Below are 23,441 nucleotides of genomic sequence, written 5' to 3'. Positions count from 1 at the left end.
AACAACACGAAGTCTCCATCTCTACTCCACCCTACAGCAGGGGGAAGACCCAGAACCCTTGGTTCCTTCTACTGTGGCCTCTTGCAAGGGGGTCCCTCGTTAGACCACCAGCCCCCCTCTGCCTAGCCAGAGCTCTGCATACAGTAGGCGCTCAGTCACTGTTGGAGTGGGGTGCTGACTCCTTCAGGGCGGGATGGGGGGGACCCCACAGGCCTGGAAAGTGGGTGCCTCAGTCTCCACCCAGCCTGTCCCCCCTATTTTGGAGTCTTGGTGACTATCAGCAAGACAGGGTCAGGCTGGGGACACCCCCTCTCCTAGAGTTTTAGCCCCTAATTCTGGGCTTTCTGAATCTGAGAGGAGATGCAGACAGAGACAAAACGAAAACCTTTAAACACTTTTCTTTCTTTCTTTTTTCAAAAGTGATTCCTTAAACCATACAAGCCCTCAAGAGGCTGCCTTGGGCTAGTGCATGGGAGCCTGGAAGTGGGATTGACCAGGCAGGTTCCACTGTCCAGCGTGGGCCAAGTGCAAAAAAAACAAAAAAAAAAACCAAAAACAAAAAAACCAAACCAAAAACAACCAACAAAACCCCCAAAGGCAGAAAAGGCGGTGCGTCCACTTGGGTCAACCCAGAGGCTAGAAAGGCTGGTGGCAGCCCAGCTCCCCGAGCTAACGGTTTCCTCCTCTGGGCTGACTCCTCACCTGGGACCGCCTGGCTCAGGGGTACCCCCTGACTTTGCAGTGGCTCCAAGGCCCAGGTCCCCACCTTTTAAAGAGGCTTCCCCCAAAAGGCCAGAGCAGCTGGACTCTTCGCTCCAGTGAAGCAGCTTTGCCTCTCAGAGCCCCAGTTTCCTGGTCTTTTAAGTGGGGTGACCCCTCCCACCCTGCCTGCCTCACACTGAGGTTGGGGACTTGATCATCACCTCTTTCCAGAGCAGAGGAAGGCTGAAGCCCATTTTGACCCTGACCGCTTTGCAGGGTGAGAATGAAACGGGACTGTGGGAGGCTGGAGGCCCCAGTGCCAGCAACCTCGACCACCACCTAATCTTCAGCAGCTGCCTGGACACCAGCAGTGCTTTATGAAAAAGCTGTGTCGCCCAATACACCCATTTCACAGAAGGGCAAACTGAGGATCTGGGAGGGGAATGAGACAGGAATGGGTCCCAACTTCCCGCCTCAAACCAGAGACACCAGACCTCATCTGTTTCCTATGACATGGGGGTGGGGAGAGGGTGGCATCAGGGGGAGATGACCCCAGCCACTACTGAACATGGGAGAAGATCCGGCTTTGAGGGGTATTTCACATATAAAAATAAAGCAAACCAGACTGCAACTTCTGCTTGGTAATAGGCAAACGGAAAAGCAGCAATGGGGGAGGAAGGGCCCATGGGAGGCTGATCCGTGCAAGCGTGTGCTGGGGGGCCGTGGGACCCCGCTCAGAGCCACCCTGGGAGAGAGGTAAGGAGGGCTCTGCTTGCTCTTGACCAGGTGCCCACTCAGGCCCTCAGGGGAGCTGCCCATCTGGGAGCAGTGTGCATGCATGCCTCTGCATGGGCTGGGGCAGGGCTGCACAGCTGGGGGTCAAGGGCAGCACCCTCCCTGTGAAAAGAGAAGGGGCAGGCACTCCCTCTCCCTACGGCTACCCCCAACCCCCTCTGATCACCACCTAATACTCTCCCAGAGTCCATAGCTCCTGTCTTCTTCCTGAAGCTTGCATCCCCTACCTGGCCAGGGAAGCTCGGGGGTGTCTTGGTCATTGGGGTGATGGGGAGGGAGATTCCCCCACGGGGTGGCGGTGGAGGGACAGTACGGCCCAACAGGCTGGCAAAGGAATGGAGGAAGGCAAGGAACCCAACTGTACCTACTCACCAGCCTTCCTGGAGAAAGTCACCAACGATGGGTCCCGGTGATGGTGGGACCCCTGTTGACTCCTACCTCCCCACATCTCAGCTCTATCTGCCTGGCCCCTGCAGCTTCTGGCAAATTCCCTTGGGATCAGGGGTCAGGCTTCCCCTCAAGCGGGGACAGGTGTGGAGTCTGGGCCCAGCGCAGGAGGGAGGGCTTACCTTGCCTCGGGCCAAGGAAGGAGGGCAGTTGCTGTGCCTGGGAGCCTCCCAGCTGGGCCTGGGCCTCTATCCACGTTCCTAACATTGCCGCCTCACCTGTGCAATCACTGCGTTACTAGTTTTTCTTTAAATATCTCTTTCTCCCCACCCCACCCCCAAACCCCATAGGAATCCCACAATATTTTTTCTATTTCTTTTTTCCCCTTTTTTTGTTTTTTTTTTTGTTTTTTGCAAAACTAATTCTTTCACTTTCCTGTCATAAAATCACCTCTGAAAACACAACTTCTTTACAAAAAAAGTCACGAATGACACAGACTCTCAGGAAAACACATTTCTATGGTCTCTGGAAACACCTGTAACTGGCACCCAGGTGGACACTCACCTGGGGTGGGGGTCGGGGGGGAAATCCCCTCTAAGGACAGAGGAGAAATACCAGCCCTTATTTGGGGGGAAGCCAATTGGCACTTGGACGGCCACAGAGCCAACACAAAGGGCAGGGTGGGGAGGGGTCCAGGAGCACCAGTCCCCCAAACCCTGTGGTGGCCCCCGTTCTACATCCCGGGACGGGGAGGGTTAGGGGCCCTGCCACAATCCCTGGTGGGGAGATTCGGAAGAAACAGTCCTCCCGTGCTTAGGACCAAGGCGTTTGTTTCCGAACTGGAATTCCCTTTCTGCCATCATGGCTCTCAGGCCACATACCAGGAAGCCACCTTGAGCCACGCGCAAGGACCCGCCACTCATGGCAAACTGAGTCTGGGCAGCGCCTCACTGCTGGCCAGCAGGGCTGTCTCCCCTGCCCACCAGACCCCTGGTCCCACACGTGCCCGCTCTCCTTAAGGACACAGGCCCCCTCTTCCGTCCCCCCCGCTTCGGCCACCCTGCCCTCCCAGTGCCCAGCCTAAAACTGGGGTTTTGGTCTCTGCCACTGGCATGGACACCTCAGGTCCCCGGCAGCAGAGGAAAGAGAAGCTGCCCAGGGCACCAGAGGCCTCCCGCTGCTTCAGGCAGGCTGGGCTGTGAGAAAGCCTGGGCGGTCGGAAGCAAGAGAGAGGGGGCCGGAGACCCTCGGAACGGTGTCCAGGCTTCCTACTCCCCTCCGAACACCCAGGAGCAAGAGGAGGCTTGGGACGGGGGTCTCCCCTCTGCCTCGGTCCCCACCATGCCACGTCTGACCACCCCAAAGGAGAAGGGCGTGGGATGCGTGCCCCCCGCACACGCGGGCTGGGAGGATCGGCCTCCACAGCAAACTCCTCAGACCTGGGCCAGGTCCCAGGCCCGGCTGATGGCAAGGGAGGGTTCCAGGCCTTCGATCTGACGACCTTACTGTGAGGAACCCTAAAGGGCGCAGCCTCGAGAGCCGGGCCCTAGGGCCAACGCACACACGGATCCACGCAGACCCGCCCAGGACGGCAGGCGCATGCGCAATCGGAAAGTCCGCGCAGCAGGCTCTTGTAGCACCTTTGGTCGAGAACTGAGGGGCCTTTAGATGCTGGGAGGCCGTGGCAGGTGAGGTCCATGCCAGTCCCTCCCGCCTCTGAGAGCGGGATGAGGAAAGAGATGGGTGGGTGAGGCCCACGGGGGGCCCTGCTCTTGCCGCCCTCGTGGGTGGGGGCAGAGGGGCCAAGGCCGCCTTCACCTCAACTTCTGTCTGGGCTTTCCCATCCCTGCCCCTCCTTCCCAGGCATCTGGAGGAAGGAAAGGGATGGTGCCCATGCTGGGATGGGGTCCCCTAAAGGGCCCCAGCAGCTGCCGGGTTAGCACCGAGAAATCAGATGCTGTGCGCGAGAGCTGGAAGCAAGCTGGGGAGAGATGGGATGTGGAGGGGGCAGCTGAACCCCAAGTTCTGGGGCTCCCCAGGAGCCACCCAGCAGGCCCCACTGTGCGTGGGCAGGGAGGGGGCCAAGAGGCAAGAGAGAGGACTTCCCAGTGTCCTGGCCCCACCCTAGCCCCACCCCGTTCCAGGACCGCCCCTCCCACTGGGCTTCAGGGGGCTCCAACTGCCCAGCCCCATCCCGGGGTCAACACCGAGCCATTTGAAACAAGCAAAGCACAGGCAGGGTTGTCTGAGGGCGGGGGCGGGGGCGGGGGCGGGAGCAAGAGTATGACTTTGGGCAGGAGGGCCCCCCCAACCCCCCTCCTTGGTGGAGCCCCTCACTTGCTCTGCCCACTGCTGCCACCCCCCGCTGCGGCGCCTGCTACCCCAGCAGCCACCTTCTCGAAATCCTCAGGGTTGCAGAATTCCTTGATAGTGACCGTCAGGAGATTGCTGGTGACATCGGTGACGACCACGTTGGAGCAGGGTGACATCTCAGGGCGCCAGTCTCCAGCCTCGGGCTCTGAGGCGGCGCCGGCAGGCTGAGGGGCCGCGGGAAGGGCCTGGCTGGCAGCCGCAGTGACGTCGGGAGGCGCCCGCTTGCTGGTGGCCGCCGCCTCGGGAGGGATGGACAGGTCAAGCACCTCGGGCTCCCGCCAGTCGGGGGCAGATGGACTCGTGGTCTCGGGGAGCAGCTTGGGGGGCGCGTCATCCGGGTCGGAGGAGGACTGCGGGGTCGGCGAAGGGCAGCCGGAGGAGCTGGAGCTGCGGGCGTCGTACGGGGCACTGGGGGCTGCCAGGAGCAGCCCCTGGCCAGGGGAGGCGGCGATGTCGGCCTTGGTGGCTGGCGGGGGCGGCAGAGGGCCGGGCGGGGGCTTGTTGTACATCGCGAAGGCGCCGAACTTCATGTGGCGGATCTGCGTGCGCAGGACGCTCTCGCTGAACTTCTTGCTCTTGCCGATGACGCGGTTCCGTGAGGGGACTTTGGGGCGGGCAAGGGCCCCGGCCCCCTGCCCGGCGCCGCCTCCGCCCGTGCCCTTGTCGATCACCTTCAGGTTCAGGATGATGCGGTTCCGCTTGGGCTCCCGAGGCTTGACCTTGCGGTTGATGATGCGCACGGTTTCGGAGAAGGGTGAGATGGGCGGGCGCAGGCCGGGGCTGCCCCCCTGGGGGTCTGGGCGGGGCAGGGGGCGGCGGGACATGCGGTGGCAGCGGCGGATGTCCTTCTTGAGCCGGTGCACGGCCGCGCTGGAATGCAGCTTGGGCGAAGAGGCGCTGGCGGTCGGCTTGACCGAGAAATGCACATCACTGATGCGGAGGGCCTCCGCCTGGGCCCGCGCCTGTGGGACAGAGGGAGGCAGTGGCTGAGGGCTCGCCGCCCGCTGACCTCCTCTGGACACCCCTGCACCAGCCACCCACAAGTATGGTCTCAAGAAGCCATCCTGAGAGCACTTAAGAAATCAGTGGTGCTCTTGACCTTGCCTTAGCGATAAAAGGAAAACAGGTTCAGACGGGTGACACAAAGTGTGGAAGGTTGGAGGGCAAGTCAGACCCTCATCCAGGCCCAACTGCAAGACTAACTTTCCAAGTTAGGCCGTGGGTCTGAGGGACAGACAGACGGGTCGGTGGCTGCCCTTGCTGACACAGAGGAGTGTCAATAGCCAGGACACTGCACGGAAAGAAGCCCCTGATCAACCCCGCCCTGGGAGGATCCCAACCCAGTGCTCCTCCATGGACTAATTTTTGGTGACAGAAAGGCGAGGGCGACCCCTCCCACCTTCACCCCATACCCCAGCCCTCCGGACCTATTAGCAGATGCCCTGAGCTCCTTTTCTGCCTCTGAACAGGAGGCACCTCCAGCTCATCATCAGCTCTGGGACAGACCTTGGCCCCTCCTCCTCACTCCCAGCACCCCACTCCCCCCCGCCCCCACTTCCCCTCCTGGGTCTGATTCATCTGACTGCCCAGGGTCTGGCTCAGGGCCTGGGTCTGGGCAAATTGGTACCAACAGACTCCAAAGCCAGCACCTAAAGCCTGGTTGGCATCCACCCCAGGTAGACATGGGTTTGGTGGGGATGGACTAAGACCTGGGATCAGCCACTTCATATTCTCTCTGCCAAGATGGCCTGGGGACAGGATGGCTGAGCAGAAGTCTGCGGGGAGCAAGGGATACTGTCCCAGGCTCCTGGGCCCAGCTGCACATACTCCCAGAGGTGAAATCTATAAAGCCCTGACAGGGCTCTGCAGCAGCTCACCTTCTGTCTCATGGAATGCGAGGTGTGTGTGTGGGGGGGCGGGGGCAGGGCCCTCGACTCCAGGTCTAGGGCAAGAGACTCACAAGGTTATGTAAGCCATCCTCCACGACCAGTCCTTCCTTCACTAAGAAAGTACTCATGAGTCACGTGCCAGCTGCTTAGGGCTACAACTATGACCACACACAGCTTCTACCCCTAGGGGGCTGTGCTCCACGGAGAAGACAAGTAACAGGCCATTAGGGTGCAGGGTGATTCAATACAGCAGAGGAAGTACAGGGTCCAGAGGAGCACAGATCAGTTCCCAGTTGTGGAGGATGAAGCCTAAGTAGGAAAAAACCCTGGTCCTTCCTGAGCTGACTGTGCCCCAGGTGGCCTGCTGAAGGGGCCCTGCTAAGACAAATGGTGGAGGCAGAGAGAGCCCAGCGATGAGAGGATGGAGTGGCCAAGGGACCGAAAGCAATGGCTGGACAGAGTGTAGAGATGGATGACCAGTCTGTGTTCTATACAGATACCCTGGTTCCTGGTGGGAAGAGGGACCATTAGGTGGTGACTGCCTCCAGCCAGGTGAGCTAGGGGTGGCTGAGAGGAAGGACACATTCCCATGATCAGTCTGTGAGCTCCCCAGGAGGGGGGTCTGTGGTTTAGGGTCTCTCCACCTCCCACCCCCACAGTGCCGGATGCTTGACTAGTACCTGGGAGGTAGCCTGTACACCTCTCAGATAAGACTAGACTGTATTTGACCACAACCCCCAGAAGAGGTGTTTGTGGACTTACATGCTGAATCAGCGAGGATGTCACTTAGAAGGTAGGAGAGGCACACTTTACTGCCACATGGTCCTCCCAGCCCTGCTGGGGGTTTCCTGGGGTGGCTTAGTTAACCATCCCTCCAGCCACTAGGTGGCAGCACACGTGGGCCCGACCTGCCCTGTGCCAGGGCTGCCAGCTCCTCCTGCCCTGAGCCAGTGGAGCCAGGGACTGGTTCCCTCACACCCCTTCCCAGACAAAGGCAGGGGAAAGCCAGCCTTCCCTTGGCATAGCAACAAGGGCTTTTTGCAGGTTCATCCCCCATGGAGTTTAGGGGATTCCCCACTCTGATCCCCAGGGGTTGGTGGTTATTCTCTCTGCATGCTGTCTGAGCGGGACCTCTGTAAGTATGGTTCTGCTGGAGTCCAGCAGTGATGCATGGTCCCTGGGGACTGGCAAAGAGCGCAGGCAAGGCAAACACCAGATCCAGGATGAAACCCCAGCTTAGTGGGCCTCCTCTGACCACAGTATATGTTACCTGGTTAACACAGTGCCTGGCACACAGCAAGCACTCGAAGAATACTAGACTATCCAAGGGGCGGGGTGGGTGCTTATGAGCAGTAATCTTTTTCTAATGTATGGTTTCCAACCTTTCTACAAAAATATTTACTTTATAATGTCTACACATTATTTTTTAAAAGGGGCTGGTTCACCCTTCCTCCTCCTCTCCTCTCTTCTCCCCAGGTTGAGAATTCTTTGAAGGTGGGACCTGGGTCTGCCTGTGGATTAAAACTGGTAACCACAGCCCAAGGCATTTATTGCACTCTGACTGTGTGACAGGCATGGCTCTGAGGGGTTGGCATGTACTATACATAGATAACGTGGAAGGTTAAAGACCTGGACTCTACCACTCACTCTCTGTGACCACGGGCAAGTTATTTAACCTCTCTGGCCTCAGTTTTTCTATCTACAAAATGGGGATAATGCAACCTACCTCAGGGGCTCCTGTTCTCTTCAGAATAGTTCCCTGCAGAAAGTGAGTGCTATCTGAGTGTAATTTGTTTACTATACACACTTGTCCTCTTGGTGACCCACAGAGCAATGGGTTCAGACCAAGCTGATCTCCATCACCCCTTGCAAATATCTCTCTCCCATGCTACCTGTTTTTAAGGTCCAGATCAAGGTTCTCTCATCTGCCTCTGCATCCCCTGCCCCACCAACTCTACAGCCTTGTTTCCTTTTTGTGTGTGTATGTGTGTGTGTCCATCTTGCTCCCTTAACCTGACGTGTACTCTCTGAGGGACAGGGTTAAGAAAAGGAGACATGATGAAGCCAGGAAGCTGGGTGGTGGGAGCTCAGGTAAATCACCTCCCCTCCCTGGACCTTGATCTTCTCATCTGCAAAATAGGGATAGTATTCCCTACTTCATAGGGTTGTTGAGAGATTTAAAGGAGATAATCCATGTGGGGGTCAGCACTGTGTTAGGCCCATAGCCAGCTCAGGAGATACAGCTATTAAAAAAGAAAAGCATTTTGTGAATCGATGCTCATGGTCATTACTCACTTCCCCGCTAGAGGGCACTCCAGCTGCACTGAGAGGCTGTCACACGGCCCACTGGCCCTCCAGCTGCTCTGCCCCATCCCTCCGAAGAAGCATCAAGAGTTAAGGTTACTCCACAGATCCCCTAAGATGTGTGTAATTTGGCGACAAGGGTCACAGAAATATGTAATTCTGGAAACCATTATTTCTTTCACTTCTGCACAGTTCTTTTGGGGGGTGGGGGGCTGGAGAGCCCCCCAAATTGGGCTTTGAGCCTTTAGGACAAATTGGAGATTCTGAGTTCTGCATTGTGCACAGCCTCTTTTCTGCAGAGTCCTGCCTGCCCTTCCCGTGCCAACTGCCACAAAGTCACAGGCTGTAGGGGTGGGAAGGGGCCCTGAGACAACCTTAGCACTAGTTGTGGGGGGACTGTGGTTGCCCACGGAGGCCCGCCTGCAGCCTTGCCTGCCACCTTGGGTCATCTCACCTTCCCTTCCCAGGCTCTGTTCTTTCTCACTAAAAAAAATAAAATAAACACCAAAAAAACTCTAAGATGGCTTCCTCTGGAGCTAGGTCGCCCTCCCTTGCCGAGGCTAATGTGCTCTGCTTTTACTCTCCCACTCTCCATCCTCATTAGAGCCCCCAGAGACAGCCAGAAGTGGGCAAAACTGAGAACCAGTGGCCCAGGCTGGGTGATAAAACTCAAAGTGAAGTGATTTAAGGTCAAATTCAAGTTGGATCCCTCTGTCAGGAGGGGAGGCATACAGAACAAATCCTGAGAGAGGGAAGCTGCGGGCAGGGAGGCAGGTGCCCCCCCCCCACCAAAGCCTCTCCCTGTTCCCCACGATGAGGGAGACCAAATTCACTCTCCCCCTGGGTTCTACTTCCAGGCAAAGCCCTACCAGCTCAAGGCTGGGGGAGATGAGGGTTCTCACGTGCAGAAGCCACCCCTCCCTGCCACCCCCTCAGGTGGGCACCCCACCTGCCTCACCCACCCGCTTCCTGTTGGCCTCCCCAGACCCTGGTTTTGTCAGCGAGGATTATCCTTCCCCCTTGTCCCCATTCCCAGGCCCCTCTTGCTGAAGCTGGAGCTGGCCAGGGCCTGCTGCCAGGGGCTCTTCGGGGGCTCACAACCACCCCTTGCCCAGCTGGGGCCCCTCTGGAAAGACCCGCCCGCCTGGGCGGCCGCGGATCTGTCCCTCCCCTGCAGGCCCCGTGTTGCGCCCGGGCTGGGGGCCCGAGAGGGGCCTGCTGGGGCTGGGCCAGGTTACCTTCAGGAGGAAAGTTTTGGGTTTGGGTCCCCTCTTCTTGGGCCCATACAGCTCACGCTCCCTCTCCCTGCGGCCGAGAAACGCCAGAGGTTAAAAAGAGCCCCTTCCTGGGCCCCACTCCGCGCTGCCCTCCCCGGCTCTCCCGCTTCCCCGCGCGGCGCCCCAGCCGAGCCTCAGCCCCGCCGCCCCTGCCAGCTTCCCAAACTCACTTCTGCTCGAAGGCTGCAATGAGCCGCGAGTCCAGGATGTTCTCCTCCGGCTCCCAAGTGCTGTACCTGCCGAGTTACGCATGCACAAAATAAAAAAGAAAACCAGGGAGCCAGAGGCACATGCGAGAGAGCAAATGTGCGCACCCTCCAACGGAAAAAAAAAAGGCCCCGGTGTGCGCTGCCTCCCTTCCCCCCTCACCCCTGGATCCCGTGACACTCACTTGATGGCCCACCCCTTCCATTTCACCAGGTACTCGATGCGTCCCTGAAAAACAGAGAAGGAAAAAAGGGGGGAGTGGGGGTGGGGAAGATGCGGGGACGCGAGGAGGCGGCTGCGCGGGGGTGGGCGAGAAAGCCCGGGTTAGCGGGACCGCTTCGCCCCGATGGCCCGCGGATCTGAGGACCGGCTGCGGGGCTAGGCGTCCCGCCCTGGGAGGCGGCTAACCTTTCGGATCCGCCGTTTGATGATGGATTCGGCCGCGAAGACCCGCTCGCCCACTGCAGACAGCTCCATCTTGCTCAGCGGCACCCACAGCCCATAATACTCCCTGCTCCCGCGGCCGGTGCTGCACCGCTCGCGCACGCGCCACAGCGCCCAGGCTCGGCGGGCGGGCGCGCGGCGGGGCGCGCGCTCGCGTTCCAGCTGCGGGCCATCACGTGACCCTCTGGGCTGGCGCGCCGTTGCCAGGACCTTCTCCTCCCCCGGGGCGGTTGCTAGGGAAAGTGAGCGCACGCGGGGCGGGGGCGCGCGCTGGTTCTTAAAGGGGCCTAGCCTGGTTGGGGGAACCAGCGCCGGAGGCCGGGAGGGAGATGCTTGGCCTGCGCGAAGCCGGGCTGGGGGCGGTGCAGTCTTACAAACACTTTCTCATTCCCCTCTGCATCTTCTCGGCCCCCGCGAGCTGACAACTTCTCCGTCTGAATCCTCCCTTACAAGTCTCTCCCGGACCCGGGCGGGGAAGGGCAGTGGAGTCTCTGCAGCCGCTGCTCATCCTCCCAGCAGAAGTTTGCAAACAGTTAAATATGATACAGCAGAAATGCATTTGCTGTTGCCTGGCCAGGCCCTGCGGGAATTTCTTTAAAACATTGCCCCCCACCCCACCCCTTATCCATTATTTATGTATTCGTGGGAGTGTGGTTTTGTAACCAGTTCAGATGAATTAAAACAAAAACGCCACCGCAGGAAAGGGTGGGGGAGGCAGTGAATGGGGCCGAGGAAGGCCGGGGTGATCCTTTGCATCTGTTTTTCTGCCGGGGTCTTGGGCGGCACCTGCCCTCTCCCGGGGGTCGGGTGAAGACGCAGCGAGGAAGATGTGGAGCGGTTCGGAAGAGAGAGGCCGCGGGGTGACAACGAACTCCCCACATACCAGATTGGGCCCGAAGCGGGTCATCATTGGGTCATTCGGCAGAAGCCGCCCTTGCGGTCACGTCTGTATGTTTTCTAATTCCCAGGCCCCGTGCCGCGTCACCCTCCTGCCCCCTACAGTTCCTCTAATGGTTCCGCCATTGCTCACGGGGAGACCAGAGCCCAGCTTCCTATTTGGGGAGGGGCTGGGAGACCTAGGCTGTCTTGGAAGGGACGCAAAGTAGCCCTGCCACACAAAACGCTCCATTTCTTTTATTTTGTATTATTTCAACTTTATTTTTTTTTAAATCACACCAACAGTCCTGTACTTTGTAAATTTTTTAAAAGTAAGAAAAAAAGCAACCGTCTATAATCTCCATCAAACCATTAACCTCTTCACCGATCTTCTTCCAGCCTCTGTCCTATGCCTATATAAACACACATATATATGCACATATATACACTGTATATAGATGATATAGATATATTTAAATTCTTTCTTTTTAGCAAAATGGGGTCATATCACACTAGCTGGAATCCATTTGTCTCTCTTAATGAGATAAAGTGGACCTCTTTTGGTGTCACTAAGTACAGATTTCCCCATCATTTTAGTGGCTGTGGTGGGGTTGCGACGGAGGTGGAGAGAAACGGGAATGTGGTAAGGCTCAGGGGTGTCTCTTGCGCTCATGATTTATTTATTTATTGGAAAGGAGAATTTTTACATGTCTGTGGTACAATACCAATTCTTGTGGTTTCAAGTCAACCGCGTCAAAATTTCTGCTTCTCACTCCTGCATGTCTGCTGATTTGTCCAGTTATTACCTTGGGAGAAATCCCCCTCCCCCCTGAAAATCGACATGCTCTTGAGAGAGAGCTATTTGCTGGCCAGCCCAAAGTGGGCTCCTGTGTAAGGATAGAGCTGCCCTCCTGGGGGTGGTGTGGGTGGATGGACAGGTAAGCTATGTGGATATGAGTGTGTGTGTGTGTGTGTGTTCTCAGGCTGAGGGACACAGGCAGCCGGATGAAGCGGGTAAGCATCAGTCCATTTGTTCGTTCATTCAGCAGCTTTTGTGAGCCCTTTTTGAGGCTTTGTGTTAAACTGTCAGAAACAAAGGTGCCCCAGGCTTGAGGAGCTCTCAGGTGACTGCTATGCAGTGTGATTAGTGCTGGAATAAAAATGTATTCATTTCTTATGGCTGCTGTAATGGTACCACAAACTCAGTGGCTTGAAACAACACAAATGTATTATCTTACAGTTCTGGAGGTCAGAAGTCCCACATTGGTGTCATTGGGCTCTAGGGAGAGAATCCATTCCTTGCCTCTTCCAGCTTCTAGCAGCTGCTGGCATTCATTGGCTCATGGCTGCATCACTCTAGTATTTACTTTTGCCTTCCCTTGACTGAGCAACTGCCTCTTTCTCATAAGGACCTTTGTGATTACATTGGGCCCATCCAGATAATCGAGGATAATCTTCCCATCTCGACACCCTTACCTTATCTGCAAAGTCCTTTTCACCATAGGGTAACATATTACATAGGGTATATAAGGTATCATGTTCATAGGTTCTGGGAATTAGAATGTGGACGTCTTCGGGTGGGTGGAGCATTATTCAACCTGCCACAAACAGTAGGTATAGGATGCCCTGGGAGTCTAGATGTATTAGTCAAAGTTCTCCAGAAACAGAACCAATAGGATATATGTAGAGATATATAAGAGGAGATTTATTATAGGAATTGGTTCACATAGTTATAGAGGCCTAAGAAGTCCACTGTCTGCAAACTGAAGAACCAGGGAAGCTGGTAGCAGAAGGCCTGAGAACCAGGGGGCTGCTGGTATAAGTCCCCAAGTCTAAGGGTGTGAGGAACTCCAATATGTGAGGGCAGGAGAAGATGAATGTCCGGGCTCAAAAAGAGAGGGAATTTGCCGTTCCTCTGTCTTTTGGTTCTATTCAGGCCCTCAGTGGATACCATGGTGCCTGTCCATGTTGGTGAGAGTGGACCTCTTTATTTGGTGCACTGAATCTAATGCAGACCTGTGAGCAATAATGTTTACTAGCTATCTGGGCATCCCGTAGCCCAGGCAAGCTGACACATAAAATGAACCATTGTACTAGATAAGGGAACAGCCCACTGCCTGGAGGAAGGGAGGCTGGGAAGGCTTCTCAGAGGTGGGGACATTTAATTTGGAACTTGAAAGATGAAGAGGAGTTTGCCTGCTAGTGAAGAATAAGAAAGACATCCCAGGTAGAGGGGTCAGTAGAGCAAGAGCTTCCATGAGAGAAAGTCCCTTCCACCTCTTCCACAGTCGGAGATTTGGTCCAACACCACAAGGTGTTCAATAAATATTTGTTGGATACATGAATGGGCCATTGAAGGGATTTTTCTTTTTCTTTCTTTTTTAGTTTTTATTGGAGTACAGTTGATTTACAATGTTGTGTTACTTTCTGCTGTACAGCAAAGTGAATCAGTTACACATATACATATACCCACTCTTTCTTAGATCCTTTTCCCATATACGTCATTACAGAGTACTGAGTAGAGTTCCCTGTGCTATACAGTAGTTCCTTATTAGTTATCTATTTCATATATAATAGTGTGCATATGTTGATCTCCCCCTCCCGTTTATCCCTCCCCACCTTGAAGGGATTATTTAAGAGTAAGTTTGACCCTATAACATATGTGTGGATTCAGATCCAGCAAACACCACTGAGTGTCCCCTTCCATCCCTGGGTTGGGCTCTAGGAACTCAGGTGCACAGAGGGATGAAGGTGCAAACAGATGTGATGTGAGCTGTGCAACTTTTAGTTGTCAGCCTCAGAGAGGGTAAAATGGGGGTAACCATGCCTATCTTGTAAGTTTATTGTGAGGATAATGAGATAACATAAGTATGGCACCTGGAGCTCTGTCCGGCACATAGTAGGTATGTGATAGTGGGAGTGTATGTATATGCCCTAGACCAGCTCATAGCTAGAGAAATACACACACACACACAATGTATATACAAGTTTTTCTTCCACTGAAACTCAGTTTATTGGATCAGTTCTAGAAATTGAAACTGTATTGGTCAAAAATAACACCAAACACTTTACACGGCATCCATCGTGTTTCAAGGACTCCTCCAAGTGCTTTACATATGATATTAACTAATTGAATTCTCAGAATAATCGTATGAGGTAGATACTATTATTATTCCACTTCACTGTTGAGGATACTGGGTTCCTACCCAAACGTGGAAGATGCTGAGATGAACAAAACTTAAGTTCTACATCCATTAGATGCCCTTCATCTCCTCCTGGTACCAGCTGAGATCTACCATGTGATGTAATTTGACTTACAAAACTATGGACACAAAAAGCTGAAGATGTGCAGTCAGGTGACAATACGAGTCCCAAAGAGTGGAACCATGTATAGTTCCTTCTGAAGTATTGTGCTGTGAAATTATGTGCCCCCAAAGAAAGGCTAACTATTTTTAGAAAGAGAGCAGTAGAGACTTTTGGAAATATGCCTGAATACGGTCATAATTGGGCAAAGGATACAGGGAATGCCAATTTTGGCAGAGGGATCTTTTGGAAACGCAGTTCTGACCAAGTCATTCCTCCATGTAAGACTTTTCAACACTGGAAGGAGCTAAAATATCAACGTGGTCGGGGGGAAAGCCTCTCAGTGGCTCATCGCTGTCTCTAGAAAGCAACCTGAGCTCTTTCTCATGGCGAAGGGGCCCTTCATGATGGTTTCCACTCCCTGCCCCCATCCCAGACAACCCCTTCCTTTGGTCTCATCAGATCACCTGCTGTTTCCTGAATGGTCTCTGCTTTTTCACACTTTTGCATCTTTGGTTCATCTGGGAAGCATCACGTATCTTTCAAAACACAGTCCTGGGGTGTCCTTGTGTATGAAGCCATATCTGGTCCCCCAGATAGAACTGGCCAGGCTTCCTTGGCCCCATTTGAGTATTTGCAGAGTTCCAGGAGCACTGAAGAGTTCTGTTGGGTCACTTGTCATCTCCTCCTACAAACCATGATCTCCCTGAGGGCAGGGTCCCCTGTACCCCTCACTTCCCTGACATTGGGTAGCCAACCAACTAATATTTATTGAGTGCCACCCATGTACCCAGCACTATTCTAGGTGCTGGAGATCTGGCAGAGAAAAGACAGATCCCTGCCCTCAAGAAGCTTAGATTCTTATGAGGGCAGCAGACAGACATCGAACACACAAGACAAGGAGATGATTTTCAGGCCAGATATGTATTATAAAAAGACAAAGATCGCATGGTAGGGAGGAACAGGGTAGGTGGATGGGGTGCTCAGGTGGGTGGTCAGAGCAGGTCTTTTGCGGGGCCATATCTGAGATGAGCCCTGCATGAGGAAAAGGAGGCAGCTACATAGACCTGGGAGTTTTCCAAGCAGAAGGAGCAGCAGGTGCAAAGGCCCTGAGGCAGGGACATGCTCAGCATATCTGAGGGACAGAAGGAAGCCTGGGGGGCTGAAGTGGAGACTGAGGTCTTCCAGGAAGGCAGGGCGCCCATGTGCAGAGGCCACGAAGGAGAGCTTGGGCATTGTTCTGAGTGCAGTAAGGAAGCTCCAGGAGAGAACTCACGGCGAGAGGAGAAGGGTCCTGACACAGCGAGGTTAACACAGAGGCAAAGCCTTGGGCGGTTGGAGTGGTCCTGAGAGCCAAGTTGTGGCTGCTTCTCAACTCAGCCACGGCCCAGCCTCCTGCATGTAAGTCCAGGGCAGAGGCAGAGGGCTGTAGATAAAAAGGGAAAGAGCTGCATCAGGAATCTCCAAGCTTGGGCACCCTCTAACAGAGGCGAGCCAGGGGGAGGAAGCCGTTCCCCTGGTCTGCTGGTTCGTTAAGCTTCTCTACAAAGACACCCCAAAGTAGAACGATTTGTTTCTCTCTTCAACAACCCTCTGGCTGTTGAGGCTGGCGGCCCCCAGCGAGGTCAGCAGGACTGAACTGGGGGGAGGTGGTCAAGGCCATGATTGGGAGAAGCTGACTCCTGACAATTACAGATAGAATCTAGGGCCGATTCCATCTCCTGTGGGCCCCCTGGCCGTGGCGAACCCTCCCTCTTCTAGTGAATGCAAAACAGATGAGAAGAAATACAAAGTTCACGGCTGTTCTCTTTCCTCTCCCAGCAGAGTGAAGCCAGCTCTGTGCAAACTTGCCCTCTTCCTGCTCTTCCTGTTTTGCTGAGAAAGTGCCCCCCGCCTCGAATACTTTTTGGTTGTTTGGGAGGGGATGTTAATTTCTCCAGGTCCTTTTTCACTGGGAGGAAAGGTTAGTGCAACCTGACAGGTGGTGCCGGGAAGCTGCATCTGGGAGAAAGAGAAGCAAGAGGCCGGTGTTCCTTTTGGTTTCATCCAGCCAGTTCTGCCAAGCCGCGTGGCCCCCGCCCTGGGGCAGTGGGCCAGCATGAGGGCCAGAGAAGGCTGGCTGCTGCCGTAGGCTGCTGGCTGCCTGCCCTCCTCACCATCCTGGCTTCATCCCCTCTCCTGCTCACAGAGGGGACCAGTGTCACCCCAGAGCTGGCAGACCTGGCTGGAGAAGGAGAACCTCTCACTGTGTCCCATCACCTTTGCCTTTTTCTCTTTGTCTCCTTCCCTGGGGGCTCGAGGGGAAGTGATAGTAAAGACGAAAATCTTACTGTGACACAGCGGTTCTGGGCCTGTTTAAATATAAACTTCTAGGGCTTCCCTGGTGGCGCAGTGGTTGAGAGTCCGCCTGCCGATGCAGGGGACACGGGTTCGTGCCCCGGTCCGGGAAGATCCCACATGCCGCGGAGCGGCTGGGCCCGTGAGCCATGGCCGCTGAGCCTGCGCGTCCGGAGCCTGTGCTCCGCAGCGGGAGAGGCCGCAACAGTGAGAGGCCCGCGTATGGCAGGAAAAAAAAACAAAAAAAAGATAAACTTCTAGGGGTTCAGTTAGAAAGAATCCCTCTGATGGATTTATTGAGTTCTGCCTGGGAATTGCACACCCCGCAGAGAAAGCTGCTGTGTCCAGCTTCGCAGCCCAGATCCAGTGGGAGGGGAGTGGGTCTCAGCCTTTACTGGGAGGGGTTTCCCAGGGGTGTGAGTTCTCAGGTGAGCAGGTAGGCTGCAGCCAGAGGACAAAAGAATGTGTCGCCCTGATTATGAAGTTTATAAGCAGTCACTCTGGTAGAGGCCCCCGGCTGCGGGAGGCTGCCCCCGACCTTTGTCACCAGCCAAGTTCATCACCGTTCCTCCAAGGCTGTCAGAGAGTATGCCAGTATTGTTTATATGACCCCGATTTGTAAGGTGGACTCTTCCACCTGGGCAGTCCTGCTGTCGGGCACAGGCCTTCACCTGGAGGGGGTGCCCATGAGGACTTTGCCAAAGAGAATTTGCATCCTGATCTTCCTGTTCTGAGCCCTGGAAGGAGCAGGAGGCCTGGGGCACCTCGGCCTCAGACTCTGGGTTAGGTCTTCAGACCACCGTCTCTCAAAGAGAAATGGGACATCTCTCTGGGGGACACCGTGGGCCACAACCTTAGTTGCAGGAGGGCTGGGGACGCTTCTGTCCTCCAAGTCCTGTGGGACCCGTAACTGGTGATGGCTGTTTATAGCAGGCAGAGTTGTGACCCATGCCCAGTTCCTGAGTGACTTTAAGAGGGCCCGGTGATCAGCTCAGGGGCCTGCTGGGATTTGTCCTATTCTAGACCCCGCACGAACAGAAAGAAGAGGTGATGAGACTGTCTCAGGTAACTCACACATTACTGTGAATTCTTTGGATATCCTTAAAAGCGGTTTTTGTGTGCAGAAAAGATTATTCAGGGGGTTGTTTCGGTTTTTAAAAATTAATATTCAATTTATTAAAGTTATGCATAAAAGGAAAAACCCTAGTTCATCCTTAAGCTCTTAATTTCAGCTTACATTACTTATTATTTTAATTATAGATCTAGCAAAGTTTAGCAATCCCTTTTAAGAAGGCTTTGATTAATTTTGGTCTCATTTCCAAACTTCAACTCCTTTAAACATTTCATACTGCATTTTCCAGCACATATATTTGCTTAACTTCCTAAGTATAATAGACTGACAAACCTTCTCAAGTAATTAAGCCTAACACATTCTTATAAGCCTAACACATTTAGCTTAAAACTATGGTGACTTTGTAGTTCGATGAGCTGTCCCAGTTCTGTGTATGAAAAAGTAAAATCCTAAGTGCTGATCAATTACTCGATTACATATTTTAAATTAGAATCACAAGGCAATCTAATAAGCCAAGTTCTCTTTAACATTGTAAGGATAGAAAATAGCAAAACCGCCTTCACATAAAAATATGAACACTCCAGTTTTTGTTCTTTTTACATTTCTGTACCTAATTTAAATCTTCCTGGGGGTAAAAAGTACTTACTCACTAGGGAAGCCATTTAGTCATTTGAAGCAATTTTTGAGGCTACCTACTCAGCGGTTTGAAGTCACATAATGATCCAAGACCTATAGGCCAGGATTCTTGCCTGTGATCCTCATGGGCCATTCAGAGATCTATATATAGATGCTTATCTCAAGATCTCCCATGTGGGGTCATCTCAGAGCCCTTGGTCCATATCCTTGGGTTTGAATCATATCATTACCTAATTCTTCCCTGTGCTCATGGAAATCTGTAACTCTGACCTTCGTTTCTACATCATTGATTGGATTTTGTATCATTTTGCCTCTTAAAATATATAAAAATACCTAAAGTCCTTTGCATTTGATGATATTAGTAGCTGATGATATTAGTAGCTAACATTTACTAGAGGCCTACTCTGTGCCAGGAATAGTTCTATGTGCTTTTCACATACTAATTCTATCAATTCTTGAGGTAGGTGCTATTAATTTTCCCATTTTACAGATAAAGAAACTGAAGCACAAAGAGATTAGGTCATTTGTCCAGGGTCACATGGGCAGTTAAAAGATGATTCAGGATTCAGAGCCCATGCTTACCTGGGACCTTGCTGTTTTAAAAAAATCCTGGCAGGACCACTTAACTCTCATAACAATTAAAAGAATTCTGCTCTCTCTCAGGACTTTGACTACTGAGTCAGGACTCCACACTTAGACACACACGTCCCATGGGTCTGATGTCTGCTATTCAGACGTATCCATTCTGAGTTAGCCCTGATAAACTGATCTTTACATTTTGGGAAATGGCCCTTGCTTCTCAGTCTGAAGAGATAGTGCGGAAATGTTTTAGCAAAACATAAACAATGGGGATGTATCAGTAAGCTTTTGCAATCGAACAAAACACCCCAAAACTCAGTGGTTTAAAACAATACTCATTTATTCTTTTTTAAAAACAGCTATATTGAGATATAATTTACCTATAATAAACATATATATTTAAAGTGTACAATCAGTGAGTTTTGACATATGCATAAACCTGTGAAGCCATCACTGCAGTCAAGACACTTTCGAGGGAGCCTTCCCAGCAAGACCAGTCACACAGTCGGTTTCTAAAATCCACTGGTAAATCACTCAAAACAGTATTTTCAAGTTCTTATCATTTTCCAGGCACTGTTCCGGGTGCTAGGGACCATATTTTGTTATCATAGGAACTGGACCTTTTATCATCGTTGGAATAGGTTGATGATAATGTCGGCCTTCCTCTTGCACAACCAAAGCACCAGCCATCTGGAAAGGCAGGACACTTGGATGCCCTTGGACCTGGGCAAGGGGGGCCCCAGGCTTCAGACAGCCCCAAAGCAATTATCCTTTATAGCTATTTTTCTAAATTAAGATCCAGGGCCCAACCTGTTTACATTGTAAACCTTTTAAAATTTACAACAGTTCCTATTTTTCTAATGTGAATTGAAGGAACTAAGCTATTGTCCTGTAGAATGTTCTACCTTCTGGATTTGTCTGTTTGGTTCCTTGTCATGACGTGAATTCAGATGGTCCTTTTGTCTTCTTCTTCCCCCGTGTCTAATCTACCTCACTCAGTAACTCAGATGGAGCAAGCAGCCCTCCACTCCCCAAAATCTATGAGGATAAGAAGATGAGAATTATGGAATTACAAGTGTCACTTCATGGGAATTTCTAGAACATTTCACCAAGTAACTGGAGACGTGACATTCTTTTCAAGCACACCTGGAATATTTATGCGAATTGACCATTTAGCTCATCAGAAAGCAATGTTTGGTTAATGTCAAAAAGTTGGCTTGAACAAATAACATTTTCTGACCACCATGTAATTCAAGAAGTAGTTAGTAACAAAAACGTATAGAAATAAAAAAACCCTCTTTAAATAATTCATGACTAAAAAGAAAGCATAATAAATTTTTGAGTATGCTTAGAAATGGATGATAATGAAAACTCCACACATCAGAACGTATGGGGGGCTTCTATGAGATAAAAAGGCTGAAAATCAACAAGCCAAACATTCAACACAAGAAGTTAGCAAGGGAACAGCTGAATAAACTCAAAGAAAGTAGGAAGAAGGAAATGTAAAAGGTAAGAATAGAAATAAATGAAACAAAGAACATCCATAAGGTAGATGTGACTAATGACGCCAAATTCTGGTTCTTTGAACAGACTAAGAAAACGGGCAAACCTCTGGCCAGTCTAAACAGGAAAGAGAGGTGGCACCCATAAACTATTGAGAGGAACTGAAAGGAAACATGACTTCAGACGAAGAATAAATTTTAAATATGTTAAAAGAATATTAGGAGCACTTTTTGGCCAGTAATCTTGAAAATTTAAATCAAATCAAATTTTGAAAATTTAAATCGAGTGTGCACAATTTTCTACACTTACAAGTAATAAAATTTGGCTCCAGAAGGAATTTAAAATGTGAACAATGTTGTAACCTCTTAAAAAATTGAGGGACTTCCCTGGTGGTCCAGTGATTAAGACTTCGCCTTCCAATGCAGGGGGTGCGGGTTCAGTTACTGGTTGGGGAGTTAAGATCCCACATGCCTCGTGGCCAAAAAGCCAAAACATAAAATAGAAGCAATACTGTAAGAAATTCAATAAAGACTTTAAAAAAATGGTCCACATCAAAAAAAGCTTTAAAAAAATAAAGAAAAAATTGAATTAGTTACCAAAAATCTTTATATTAAAGAATATCAGAACTGAACTTTTCAAAGAAATCAGGAGTTTCACCAAACATTTAAAGACTTAGTCATTTCAATCTAATACAAACTCTTCCAGAGAACAGAAAAAATACCAATACTCCCTAACTTATTTTTTTATGAAATTGGCTTAATCTTGGTATCCAAACCAAAGACTGTTGGAGAAAGGAAATATAGGCCAATCTTATTCCTAAACAAAATGTCAGCAAATCGAATCCAACAATACATATGAAAGATAATGCATCAGGGCCAAGTTGGATTTGTCCCAGCAATGCATTAGAAAATCAAGCAATGTGATTCATCACATTAACAGATAACAGGATAAAAACCATATGATCATCTCAATAAATGCAGAAAACATGTTTGATAAAATTCAACCTCCATTTATGATCTTTAAAAATTCCAAGCAAACTAGGAATAGAAATTCTCTTAATAAAAGATGTTTTTTAAAAAAAACATTAATTGAACATGTTAGTAAGTGATAAAATGTCAAGATCAGGAACAAGGCAAAGATGCCTACTTTCACCATTTTTATTCAACATTGAAGTATGGTAGAGCCAGGAAAAATGAATAAAGAACATAAAATTGGAACAGGAGAAACAAAGCTGCCATTATTTACAGATGATCTGATCACTCTCTGTATATAGGACTTGCTGAGAATTGTGCCTGGCATACGGTAGGCACTCAAAAAATATTTGTTGAATGAATGAGTGCGTGATTGGATGGAGAAAAGTGTGTAAAAATGATTCACTCTGACAGTGATTTGTCAATTTCTGTTTGTAGTTTTGTTAATTTTTTCTTTATATATTTTGAAGCTACGTTGGCAATGAAGGTTAGAATTTTTCTATCTTCCTGATGAAACTTGCATCACTTGCATCAAAGATAAAGTGACTCACTGTGTCATTAGTTATTTTATTTATTTTTGCCCTGAAATCCCTTTTTTTCCCCCTCTGAATATTAAAATATGTACACCTGCTTTCTTTGGGTATTTTCCCAGTATATATTTTTTATCTGTTTACTTTGCAACTTAGATTTTGTTTTTATATCAAATCTGCCAAATCCTTGCCTTTTATAAATTGCTATAAAATTCACATAACATAAAAGTCACCATTTATTTATTTTTTCTCACTTGCATTATTTTTTTGTCCCGTTTTATTGAGATATAATTGATAGTACAGCAGTGTATGAGTAAAAAGTTATCTTGGGGGCTTCCCTGGTGGCGCAGTGGTTGACAGTCCGCCTGCCGATGCAGGGGACACGGGTTCGTGCCCCTATCCCGGAAGATCCCACATGCCGCGGAGCGGCTGGGCCCGCGAGCCATGGCCGCGGAGCCTGCGTGTCCGGAGCCTGTGCTCCGCAACGGGAGAGGCCACAGCAGTGAGAGGCCCGCGTACAGCAAAAAAAAAAAAAAAAAAAAAAAAAAAAGTTATCTTGGAAAAGTGTCTATTCAGGTCCTCTGCCCATTATTATTATTATTATTATTATTATTATTATTATTATTTATTTATTTTTTTTTTGCTGTACGCGGGCCTCTCACTGTTGTGGCCTCTCCCGTTGCGGAGCACAGGCTCCGGACGCGCAGGCTCAGCGGCCATGGCTCACGGGCCCAGCCGCTCCGCGGCATGTGGGATCTTCTCGGACTAAGGCACGAACCCGTGTCCCCTGCATCGGTAGGCGGACTCTCAACCACTGCGCCACCGGGGAAGCCCGTGACATTTTGACTGCTGTAGTTTTCCATTAATTTTTATGATTGGACATGAAGTACTAAGGGGCATCCCAGAACATCCTCTAGGTTTCAGATATCACTCTCCCTGCCTCCACAGTAGAGTAGCAAACCAGTTTCCCCTCGTAGCCAAGATCAATCACCCCGGGCAGTAATTCCTGTCTCGGTTTAGTGGCAGGGAGACCCAAAATGGCTGGTAGCGGCTACAGCTCTTGGGAACCGCAACCTTCAAACCCACAGAGCTCAGAGTTGTGGGGTAAGGAAGCAAAAGTTCTGCAAGCAGGTTATTAGGTGTAATAGTGAGAGGACCCACTCCTATTTCTATCCCTTAATTCTTAGACTCATATATTCTGGCAATGAGAGAGAAAGCAGCATATATCAGTTTCTAACCCAAAGAATAAACTGCAT

General features: G+C 51.1%; 1 protein-coding gene across 1 annotated transcript; it reads right to left on the bottom strand.

The window, feature by feature from the left end:
- Window positions 1–382: 382 nt before the first annotated feature.
- CBX6 (chromobox 6) lies at window positions 383–10,492 on the bottom strand. Its single transcript, XM_081248908.1, has 5 exons — window positions 10,343–10,492; window positions 10,119–10,162; window positions 9,898–9,963; window positions 9,689–9,755; window positions 383–5,219 (listed from the first exon to the last, which is right to left on the bottom strand). The coding sequence occupies exons 1-5, from the start codon at window positions 10,409–10,411 to the stop codon at window positions 4,218–4,220; spliced, it is 1,248 nt and encodes a 415-aa protein (XP_081105034.1). The 5' UTR covers window positions 10,412–10,492; the 3' UTR covers window positions 383–4,217.
- Between the last annotated feature and the right edge of the window lie 12,949 nt (window positions 10,493–23,441).

Source organism: Mesoplodon bidens (genome assembly GCF_964165515.1).
Source record: "Mesoplodon bidens genome assembly, chromosome: 11".
Classification (NCBI taxonomy): domain Eukaryota; kingdom Metazoa; phylum Chordata; class Mammalia; order Artiodactyla; family Ziphiidae; genus Mesoplodon; species Mesoplodon bidens.
The sequence above is the reverse complement of the archived record's forward strand: the minus strand, read 5'-3'. Positions and strand labels throughout refer to the sequence as shown.

Excerpts from the sequence above, each read along its gene's own strand:
- CBX6 (XM_081248908.1), bottom strand. The coding sequence starts at position 10,411 with ATGGAGCTGTCTGCAGTGGGCGAGCGGGTCTTCGCGGCCGAATCCATC. Across the intron at positions 10,163-10,342 it reads TCAAACGGCGGATCCGAAAG|GGACGCATCGAGTACCTGGT; the intron begins GTTAGCCGCCTC and ends TCTGTTTTTCAG. Across the intron at positions 5,220-9,688 it reads CCAAAACTTTCCTCCTGAAG|GCGCGGGCCCAGGCGGAGGC; the intron begins GTAACCTGGCCC and ends TCTGTCCCACAG.